Genomic DNA, 12,175 nt, shown 5'->3' with positions numbered 1-12,175 from the left:
ATAACTAAAAATCAATTTTGTAGAAAACACGATAGCCTCGAATTCCCTAGATGTGATTTGAAAATAACAGACAAGCCTGAGAAAGTGCACTGGCCTGTGTGTTTTAGCCAAGCAACAAACGTTTACTGATCATCTTTGAAATGTCCAGGTAAATGCTGGGTACTGAGCAGACAGTTATTTATCATAATCCTTAACTCAAAGGCTCTGCCAATAACCTGCTGGGAGACCTTGAATTCCAGTCCTTTGTTTCCTTATCTATAGAATGATTGACGGAGCTGGGTGTGCACGTGCCTGTAGTACCAGACACTGGGGAGGCTGAGATGGGAGGATCACTTGAACCCAGGAGTTCAAGTCCAGCCTGGGCAATATAGTGAGACCCTGTCTCTAAAAAAATAAAAATAAAATAAAATGACTGACAAAAAGACATCTGAAGTCCTTTCTAACTATAAAAAATAATTAATTAAGATTTGTTATATGATAATTAGGATTTGCCACTTTAGATGTGGCAGATTCAGCACTAAAGCAGATTACACATTCATATATAATTGAAAGTATCATTATTATCTATTTAACACATCCTTCCACTTTTTATTTTTCCATACTATTTCACCCAGATGGTCTAAATTATCATGTATTTGAGCAACTACCCTTCTTTTGTAATGTTTAAAACTCTCTCATTTGTCTAGACAACATTTGTCTACCAATGTTGTCATCACACTATCAATTTTCATACAGTTGTTCAAGCTGTTATACCTCAATAAAAATTAACCACATGTTAACAAAATTAAGTGGGGAAATTAATATGCACATTATTTGGGGAAAACTAATAAAAAATTTCTGTGAATTATAATCAGTTTTAAGTTTTGATCTCTTGAAGTAAAAAAATTATATTGATATTTGCCAAGATCAGAATAGAGAAATGATTCATTTGCTAACACTCCTTTCCACACAGATATTATTTTGATTTAGGACATAAAGAACAATAAAGTTGATTTCAAACCCTATTTAATAAGTTCAAAAATAGGTTTAAAAATTATTTCTATTAAGAAAGGAAGGTAGAATTCTTTCATTTAACAGAACTGTTTTTAAAAATCAACTTAAGTGAATTTTGTGCTAAATAAAGCTTTTCTATGTACTTGGGCAATGGTTGCCTGTTGAGCAGTAACTGGTTCACTTATTCACTAATAGACCAGTTTCTACCACAGAACTGAAAATTGGATTTTATTAATATTTTTGTTTACATGCAACTGCATACTATTAAAAGAAAGGCAATAGAATTAATCTTGCAACACAGTAACAGAAACCAGATTCAAGTAAACATTTTTAAATTCTAAGAAATGAAATGGTGTTATTTTACTTTTTTATTTCTTGACAACTGAAAACATTCAACTTAGTCCCAAGAATCATTTCTATTTCAAATTCTGAGCAATATTTAGTTAAAGTTTTGTTACAGTGAAGGGGAATAATTATTAGCATAGAAAAACAAGAATAATAAAAAATTAAGAAGAAATACAGATTTGAAGATGTATACTCAGGAAAAATTGCTTAAATGTGAAGCTTTTTACATAATATTAACAAAGCCGAGTAAGTGCTTTACACAGGACAATTGAGATCATGGAGTCAAAACCTAGATGATACAAATCAAAACACAGTGGGCTGGCGTGAGAGCCAGTGTCTGGTTCATGTAAAAGCTGTGCAATTATAACCGACAGTAAGATGGAAAGATCTGCTGATTGTGTGATATTGTATAAGAAACAACAATAATCAAATAGAAATCTGAGTGGATGTGTTGATTTATTCAATCTTCTCACATGTCCAAAATAATCTTTCATAAATAGTGCAAAAGACTAAAGCTAAAAGAAATATTTTTGAAATGTAATTTAAAAAATATTCCCCCAAAGTATGAAAGCAGCACAAAACCAAGAGGTTCGACAGCATTTAATTAACTCAACTGGAGAACACTATTGTCTACATGTTCAGTTTTAGCATCTTTCCCAGAGAGTGGAAAGATATCTCAAGCTGAAATTCTCCAGAGTAGCCGCTGAAGGTCATGTCTGGGAGCCATTAGCACAGAAACACCAAGGCTGCTCCCAGCTCACGGGCAGGGTGGCAAACACATCACCGCAGAACAGACAACTGGTCGCCACGCTCCTGCAAGCTGGGAACCTCCAGTGCCCTACCTTTTTAATCTTCTTGATGTCTGGATCCTCATCTTCTTGATTGCTTTGGTAAGGTCGCATTCGTTCTTTGGTTTTATTAAGAGCGATAATCTATAACACAAAATTGGTCCATTTCATGATTCGGGAAATACTGGATTATAGCTATAACACACAGGAAGTTCTGTCTACAAAGGTGGTCCACTGAGATCCTCAGGAAACATCCGCTTTTTATGCACTCTCTCTTCGTTTAGTGCTGAGGCAGGGGAAACGTGCGCTTTCCCCCAAGCCTGGTGTTACTAACAGAAGAGCTTATGAGAAGTGGCCATGGAAAGTGGGTGCTGGGATCTGGGTTGGGAGGAATGTGAGCCCAAAACTCAGCCCTGACTGCCACAGTGGCCAGGTCAAGGCCTCCTCAGGACATGTCGACCACCTGCCTGAAGGTGGCTGTCCATAATGCCCTGTGGTCTCCAAAGGCAGTGACACTCAGCTCAAAGCTCTTGTTTCCCATCATCGACCTGCGGCCCTCCAAGTGCACATGATACAGCAAACTCACAGATCTCCCTGAGAACATGCCCACTGCAAAAAGAACTTCAGAGCCTGGGGGTTGGTCCGAGCCAGCCAAGAGGATGCATCAGAAAAATTAAAAAGGATTGCAACTACCTGGGATTTCTTCACATCTCCAGCTCAATTCTATCACCTGTCAGGGGCAATTCAAGACTACATATAGCAATAAAATTCACTAGACTACCACTCAACTACAGGCCCTGACAAGCATAAGAACCTACACAGATTTACTAACAAGCAAACACTTAAAAAGTTAAGAGATCGTAATTACCCCCTCTGACCTGTCTTTATATTTTGTCCCCAATACCAAATACACCCCCTGCCATTTTCTAGCAAGGAAGTGAGAAAATAAAAGGAGTAGGAAATAAATTATGGCTCTTGTCAAGCAACCACAGAAGACATACCTGCTACTGACAGTTTTTAGCTGCAGTCTCTATTCAGACTAAAATAGAACGTAGTGAAGACAGATAAACACACATAAATAAACATGGAGGAGCATCGCTTGGTACCGAGTTTCTTTCATGGAATAAATACCAACCTCTTTCGCTTAGCAGACAAGCATCTGCTCTAGCTTACAGTGGCAAAGAAAGAACACAATAATTTTGTTTTAAATTATAGTGCCTGATATAGTCTTTTAAAATGCAGGTTTGTTAAGTTTTCTGTTGTTGTTTTCACTATATCAGATATCAGGGTCCAATCAGGAAATTAACGACTCTAATGATATGCTGAACACAGTCTGCAGCTTGTCATCCCCAGAGAAGCTGCCACATCCCAGTCGGAATCAGCTCGTACCCAGGCTCTGTGTATGGGAGGTGATGTCCACAGGGAGCAGGAGGTGAAAACCCCACACAGGACTCACAGGGTGTGTCTGAGAGGAAGGTGTGAAGAAATGAAAAGGAATATATTGTCTGATGACAGTGACAAGAAAGTTGCCAAGGCTGAGGAGCCTGAACTGTTCCTGTCAGTGAGGATATGATTAGCAGTACATTTCATTCTGTCTGTCCTATTCCTTTTTTTGACTCTAAGAAGATACTAACGCACCTCTGGCCAGAAAAAAAATCTCATTCCTACATTCCTCTTCCCGTCTTCAGTTATGCTCACTTCCCATGAGAAACGGCAGGACAGCAGGAAAGGTAAGCTCAGGATTCTCTTCTAGAGACCAAGACCTGGGAGACAGGGAGGATCCAGGCACACTGCCGTGGTTGTGGGCTCCACGACAACCTTCTGCTGTCCCTTGGTGTCAGCCTGACCATCTGGGGGTGAGGGCCTGAGAAGTTCATACTCGGTTGGGGGCGGGGGAGAGGGCAGGCAAGAATTCCAACTTCAGGAAAAAAATGCACCCTAGCAAATGTCTTAGAGTTTAACCCAAACATTCTTTTCAAAATTCTGGAGGGGAGAAGGTTGGACTCCTTCAATCTAAAAAAAGTTAAAATACTTCTGAATTCATCACTTCCGGTCTTTCATTAGTTGTCATTTGGGACTTTAACTGAATCTATGACAAACGCATAATTATCATTACTATAAGAATCCATCCAAAAACAGTTAAATGTTATAGTCAATTCTTGAATTTCTGATCTAATAAGGACACCAGGAACACAAATAACCAAAAAAACCCAAACAAACAAATAAAAAAAAAAAACCCACATTATGCTGCTATGTTCCTATAGCACTTTTACCTAATCCTAATGCAGACATTAGACTCATGGCCAGGTCCACAGCCCAACCAGGTAGGTGTTGATGGCGAGGAACTCGGCCTGGGATTAGAATTTGCCCTGAACAGGCCTGAGGCAATCATGAACTGACAGAAAACGAGAAACAATGAGAAGAAATCTATCGACTGGGAAATACCTCTGATTTAAGCCTTTCGATTTCTGTGTCTTGATCTTCAAGTTGATGTCGGAGTTGGTTAGCTGCAATTTTTTCTGTCTCTACGATCTGAACTAGATGAATGTACTTCTGCATTAACACTTCCCTCTCAATCAAAATATCTGCATAACTTGAGAGAAAATGACACAGTTAGTCATTGAGATACTGTGCTACTATAGTTCCATATAGAACAGCATACACTACATTTTTTAAAAAGCCATCTCTACTTTACAGAAAGATTAACTTTCAGCTTACATTTGGTATCCTTAAATGATACAGAATTTGAACCATTATCATTTTACATATCCTTTACTAAAAGTTCATTTAATGGTGATGGCCACCCACAATTTTGTCATATAAGTGAGAAAAGTGCAAGAGAAGTCTTAATTGTTTTAAAAAGAAAGTAGGGCATCTCCTTTAACAAAGAAACTGAGGCCTTTTGAATCGATGGCATATGGTTTCCAGGGGTGATATTCAAAATATTTCACCGAGTAAGGTGTCAGCCATTCAAAATAGACCTGCCACCAAGCAGAATGAATGCAGTGACCATTAGAGCAGGCACTGGCTGAAAAGAGCTATTATGACTGCACTAGTGACCATCAGCCCTGTTTGGCTCTTTTTAGGATCGCAAGACCTCTTCTATTTCCAAAGCCAACAGAAGCAAAAATTCCATTCTAGAAATAAGTTTAAAATCTTTGGACCCTAACTCCAGCAGCCTAAACTGTATCCATTTTTTTTTTCTTGGCCAAATATGGTATAGACAAAACTCACTCTTAGGTTTTTACTGATTATGTAATTCTATGGCATCTGGAATTTTGCCTCCAGATCCTCTTGCACTATTATTCAGGGTAGTAAAATGCACATTCCTCCAGTCATATCATCTTTCCCAAATGGTATGATAGTAATAATAATTAATAATAGTATTTATTGAGTGCATGGGAGGTACCATACATCATCTCATCTCTTCATCCCACCAATCCCAGAACTCAGGATTTGTGAATCCAATTGCATGGAGAAAGAATTTGATCCTCACAGAGGCAAAGTATGACCTCAGATCACACAGCTAGTAGGTGGCAGACTGGGATTCAAATTAAGGTCTGTCTGACCCCAAGCCCACGTTCTTAAACCACAAGTTAAGTCATCTCTCTGATGAGAAATAGCAGCATACAAGAATGTTGTAGCAGAAATATTTTGAGACAGCTGTCCTGTCCGATCTTCTAACTTACCTCCTCTTTGAGAACTTGGGCCATGGCAGTCATGTTTACACCACAAAACCTGCCCTCATGACCACATTAAACCAGGCTAAAAAAAGATAACTGGCCCAAGCTAAACCAAATAGATTCTTTCCCTCAGAATCTGGGATTGTGTTTCTGCCCTGTTTGCTTGAACTGCAACAGTATGAAAGAAAATTTAGGTTGCCATCATTGGGCAGCCATATTTGGCCACATCCATGCCAAAACAGTCAAAGTGAGCCTGCTCAGAGAGAAAAGAATAAGCAGATGTTCAGAAAAGCAGAGACAGGAGAGACAGAAAGTCTGAGACAGTAAGATAAAGGCTACCTAGGTTTCTGTAAGCTTTCTACTTCCTGGTTCTAGACTCTAAAGACATCTGAATACAATTTTACCCTAGGGTCCAGTGAGATACTGCAGTTTTCTTCTAATAAATTCCCTTTCTAACCTAAATTACTTTGAAACAGGTTTGTGTTACTCAGAACTAAAACAGTCTTAAGAAAATTCTAAAATCACAATTTTAGTTCAATTATCTCAACATCTTCAGCACCTACATCATGCATGTTATTACTGTTAGAAAAGAACATAGTGTCAGCAAATATTTTTAAGTCACTTGTTCTGAGAAAATACCCTAAGAGAACAGAAAGAAAGGCTATGTAAGTATAAGTGGGAAGCAAGGAAAAGAAGAAAAAAAGAGATGAGAGTCTTCATAGAAGTATGCTTTGGGGAACTTTAGGGGGAGAAAATAATAATAAAGCATGAGAAAAATAATTGTTATGATAAAAATTTCTGTGCTTTCTCATCAATTTGATGAGAAATATGCCAAATTGATTATAAACAGATTAGATCAGCATTAGGTAGCAAAGCAGTATTTTATTTTCTCTTTTAAAAAAAGAAAAAGTCAAGTCCAGCTCAGGATGTAAGGCTGAGCTCATGCAGATTCATTATTGACGTCTGCCTCCCTTCACTTCCAAGGTCCCATTGAAATGCTAGGAAAATTGTTTTCTGTTTAAAGAATGAAACCATAACAGCATTATGAAAACAGGAAAATATGCTGTCAACAGACCAGACGTTTTTATGAAATTCCATGAAGAGAAAAAACAAGCAAGCAGAATTAGCTGGGTGGGAAAATTAGAGTAGTGGAAACCACAGATACACCTTGCATAAGCATGGTTCTCACCAACAATGGCCCAGAGAAGCTTAGAATGAACAGATACACAGATGGGAGCAGGCAAGGGTGGTCTCTACCACCTTTCATCAAACAAGTGCCTTCAGAACATCTGGAAGTTAAGCTCCTCCTCTTCACACCCCCGCCCCCAAAATAAAGAAATAAAAGGCACAGCTGGCAGCAGTGACGTGCCCCCAGGTCACTGTCCAAGGTCTGCTCTCTGTAGAAAAGGGGAGCACCTTCCTAAAGAAGGTTCCTACTGAGGGAGCTGGACTCTGAGAGAGAACAGTGATGGATTTACTCCAGACATCCACTGTAGACACACGGAAGAACCAGGAAAGGAAAGCCATGAAGAGAGCCTACGAGTGAAATACACTGTGTTAATTTTCTATTGTGCAATGAATTACCACCAAATTTAGTGGCTTAAAACAACACATATTTATTATTTCATAGTTTCCATGGGTCAGCAGTCCAGGCTCAGCTTAGCTAGATCCTTAGCTCAGGTTCTCACAAAGCTATAATCAAGATGTCGGCCAAGGTGCACCCTTATCTTGGGGCTTGACTGGGGAAGAATCATCTTCCAAGTTCATTCAGGCTGTTGGAAAAATTCATTTCCTTGCAGCTCTGGAACTCATGGCAGCTCACTTCTTCAAGGCCAGGAGAAGAGCATCTCTGACCTCCTTATGGTCTTTCATCTGATTAATTCAGGCCCACCCAGGATAATCTCCTTTTTAACTAACGCAAAATAAACTGATTTAGTTCTATGATTACATCTTCAAAATCTCCTTTCCTTTGCCACATAATGTAATCTAATTAAGAGATTGGCTATCCCATGACATTTGCCATATTCTAGTGGCTAGTAACAGGTAGCAGATTCCAACTATGTGGTGAAAGGGTATGGAATTATCCAAGGGGGGATTCCCAGCCTGCCTTCCTGCTGTCTGCCCACACACCTGAAAACCACATGTTACACGACCCTGCAGTTACATTCACTGAGTGAACTCAGACCAGCTATCTAGAATATCCCACAAATCCCTTCATTTAGAAACAAGGAACAGTGGACACTTGAGAAAACCAGGCCCTCCTCAAAAAAGTCCCCCACAGTAGGCAGCATCTAAGATGCCCCCCAATGACCCCTGCCTTCTGGTACTCACACCCTTATGTCATCCCTTCCCCTTGAGTGTGAGGTGGACCTAAGCAACTCATTTATAAGGAATAAAATATGGCAAAAGTGCTGGGGTGGCACTCCCAAGATGAGTTTACAAGAAGGCTCTGGCTTCTACCTTACCTGCCTTCTCTTGCTGTCTTGCTGGTTTGCTTTGAGGCAAGCCAGCTGCTGGATTGTGAGCTGCTCTGCGCAGAGGCCCATGAAAAGTAGAAACTGAGGGAGCCCTCTGGCCAGTAGCCAGCTAGGAAGTGAGCTCAAGCCAACAACTAACAAGAAAATGAATCTAGTCAAACAGCATGAGTTAACCTGGACACAGATCCTTCCCCAGTTGAGCCTTCAGATGGGAATACAGACCTGGCCAACACCTTGATCATAGGCTTGTGAGGCACCTTTGGGCAGAGGCACCCAACTAAGCTATGCCTGGATTCCTGACCCACAGCAATGGTGTATAATATAATAAATTGTTTTTTGTTTTAAAAATGCTAAGCAGCAATAGATAACAAATACAGCCCCAAATGAACAAATAGAAAAGACACTAGAGGGAATAAGGCTAATTCAGGCAACAGAGATTTAGCACCTTCAGAGAGATAAGGAAGGATATCAGAGCTGTAAAGCAAAAAGAGGCTGCCATGGAAAAGGAGTAATCAGATAAGAAGAAGCATTCCTAGAAACAAAATATAATTACTAATATTTTTACATGTAAATGGATGCATTAACCAATGAACCAGACATGGCTAAAAACTAAGCTGGGTGGTTCAAGAGATAAAATAAAGAGTGCTGGACAAAAACACAAAGAGACTGGAAATACAAAAGAAAAATTAAGCAATATGGAGCACAGATCCAAGAAGTCTAATATGTATCTTTTGGCAGTTCCACAAGGGAAAAAAAAGGTAGATTGCAATAGAGGGAAAACAAGGAAGGAATGGAAGAAACCTTCCCTGAACTAAACATGGCACAGTTCAAATAGAAAGAATAATCCAAATATCAGACAGGATAAATAAAATCATTTCATACCCTGATACACCATGGTAAAATATCAGAGTTCTTAGGATAGAGAAAAATTATGAAAGCTTCCAAAGAGAAAGAACAGGTATCTAAAGGAAGTTAGAATCATGCTGACATCATACTTCTCATCATTAACTCAGGATTCTCGGTGATAATAGAGGATTGTAGGGAAAATATTTGGAACCTCAATTCCTATACCCAGACAACCAGTCACCGACCAAGTGCCAGGACAAGACAGAAAAGGTTGACTAGTCCACTAACACTTACCACAAGAAAAAATTATAAGAAGGTTTTCCAACCAAACAAAACAGAAAGCAAAGACTCTGTCAGAGTCTAGCTCCCTCTTTAGGACCTTTCTTTAGGAAAGTGCTCCTAAATGACATGGAATGAAAGAAAACAAAACAAGTGAAATAAACGAAGCTAGAAAGAAACTACAAGTCAACACATGCAGATTCTCCTTCAAATATCCAATTGCATATGATTACAATTCATTCTCTGTGGGACCAAACACCAATCTTGATATTTGATACAAGACATTCGTTATAATCACTATGTAAATGCCCTTTAGTGGTTTTTTATTTCCTTTTTTTTCTTTTTCCTTTTTATTTAGTGTCTATGAATGTAGAAGTTTTTTTTTTTTTTTTTTTTTTTTTTGGAGACAGAGTCTCGCTCTTTTGCCCTGGCTAGAGTGCCGTGGCGTCAGCCTAGCTCACAGCAACCTCAAACTCCTGGGCTTAAGCGATCCTTCTGCCTCAGCCTGCCAAGTAGCTGGGACTACAGGCATGCACCACTATGCCCGGCTAATTTTTTCTATATATATTTTTAGCTGTCCAGACAATTTCTTTCTATTTTTAGTAGAGATGGGGGTCTCGCTCTTGCTCAGGCAGGTCTTGAACCCCTGAACTCAAACAATCCACCCGCCTCGGCCTCCCAAGTGCTAGGATTACAGGCGTGAGCCAGCACACCCAGCCGTAGATGTTTTTTTAATCTTCAGAATCAACCTACAGCAATACACAGAGACTTAATTGAATTTAGAGAACAGAATATAAATGTTTAAAAGCTTATAAAGTGAGAATAAATAATAATGAAAGTAATAAAACCTGAGAGTGAGAGAAAAAAACGATAAAAACACATTCAATATCTTAATTTACTTATCTTTCTTAGCAGAGAGTCAATACATACTGTCTAAAGTTGATAAATCAATAGAGGTTCAATTATATTATTTTAGGACATAAAATCAACTAATATAAGAGCCAAAAAAATGTAAGTAATAAAAATAGAAGGGTCAAAAGTCAGGGGACATAAGAGGTATTGTAAGGGTGTTCAATTTTTTATCTTTATAGTAGAAAGCCAACAACACCGGCTACAATTAGCAAGTCAAGAAATAGATAAAAGGGCTTCATAGAACATAATAAATGAATGACCAATAAATACATGAAAAAAGGCACTTCTTAAAGAAGCGTAAATTATTTATTGAAATTGGTTAAGGTTTTCAGAAAAAATAAGACTCAGGGCTAGCAAAGGCATGGTAAGTAAATATTGTCACCTAGTGCCACTGGAGTGAGCCAGTGTAGAAGACAATATCACAACATGTATCTAGGCAGGTTAAAAAGGTCATATCCTTTGTCTTAGTAATCTCACTTCTAATAAATAACCGAAAAAAAATAATCAGAGACCTGCACAGGGATGTACAAAGGAACAAGATGTTCATTCATTAAAACAAATATAAGAAAATTGAGACAATCTAAAAATACACATATACAAAATAGAAGTAATTAAACAATAATATATCTATATAATGGAATGATAACAATGCATTTAAAATTGTGTTTTTAAAGAATAGTTATAACATAATGGAGCACACCCACACCTATTGATAAAGGAACAGAAAAAAAAGAAGAAATCAAGGTCTGGGTTCACACGCAGAGGGAAAAGACCATGTATGTACACATACATAAGGGGGCAGGAGAAGGGAAGAGAAAGAGAGAGAAAGATAGGCACTCCAAGTGAGAGAGATATAGCAAAACATAAAAGGGAGCTTTCTCTGGAACAATTAAGGATGATTTTTAATTACTTCTTGAGTTACTTCTTTTATGATTTTCTATATTTTCCAACATTTCTATAACATTAAGTGGGAGAGAAAAAAATATACAAAATACTGGTGATAGATAGTTATAAGTAATGTTGATTTCCTTCTTCATATGTTTCTATGAATCTAAATTAATTCTTTGAGTCAATAAGTATTTACTGAGTGTTATATATTCAGGAACTGTTCAAAGCACTAGGCACAGGAGTAAACAAAGTAGTAAAAAAAAATGTGTGCCCTCCAGAAGCTTTCATAGTAGAGGGGAGAGAAAGACAACAAAATTAATAAGAAAAATACTTAGTATGTCATCTGTTGGTTTGTACTGTAGAGGAAAAAAGGTGGGAGTAGAATAGGAAGTAGTGGGTAGGGGTGTCCAATTTTAACCAGGATGTGAGAATGCCTCTCACGGAGAAGACAGTACTAGAGAGATAACGGAACCGGGGGCCATGTGCCTGGCTGGTGGAAGGGCATTCCAGGCAGAGGGACCAGCAAGTGCAAAAGCCCTGCGTGGCAGCAGGCCTGGCCTGCCTGAGAAATGACAAAGTGGAGGGTTTCCTGAAGGGGAGTAAGTGAGAAGCAGAAGACGGAACAGGATTCTAAGGCAGGTAGAACAATACAAAGTCTCAGGTTTCCCTCCTGTGTGAGGTGCGAGCTTTGATCAAGGGTAGGACAAGATTTGACTTTTTATTAACAGTATCACACTGGCTATTGTGATGAGAAAACACAGAGGACAGGTTGAGGATTGGAGCATAAGGGGAGAACAGGGAACAGTTGGAGGCTATTGTAATAATCCAGAAAAAAATATTAAAGGCTAGTTCAGCACCTGGCATGGGACCTGGCATAGAAGAATCATTCAAATGAAAAGTCGTTGTCAAATGAAATAAGTCATCTATGATGATTTATTTTGCATGGTTTATTCTTCTCCACATA

At 38.7% G+C, this 12,175-nt stretch overlaps 1 protein-coding gene across 1 annotated transcript in view; it reads right to left on the bottom strand.

Annotated features, from left to right (window-relative positions):
• The window catches only part of RASGRF2 (Ras protein specific guanine nucleotide releasing factor 2), a 216,302-nt gene that overhangs the window by 131,662 nt on the left and 72,465 nt on the right, over positions 1–12,175 (bottom strand). Inside the window, exons 3-4 of the mRNA XM_069492794.1 lie at positions 4,572–4,719; positions 2,181–2,270 (exon numbers count right to left, since the gene is read on the bottom strand). Of these exons, the coding sequence (XP_069348895.1) occupies positions 2,181–2,270; positions 4,572–4,719 (238 nt within the window). The remainder of the gene's footprint in view (positions 1–2,180; positions 2,271–4,571; positions 4,720–12,175) is intronic.

The sequence above is a fragment of the Eulemur rufifrons genome, chromosome 17 (assembly GCF_041146395.1).
Source record: "Eulemur rufifrons isolate Redbay chromosome 17, OSU_ERuf_1, whole genome shotgun sequence".
In the NCBI taxonomy this organism is placed as follows: Eukaryota; Metazoa; Chordata; class Mammalia; order Primates; family Lemuridae; genus Eulemur; species Eulemur rufifrons.
Note: the sequence above shows the minus strand (reverse complement) of the source record. Positions and strands in the feature narration are given on the sequence as shown.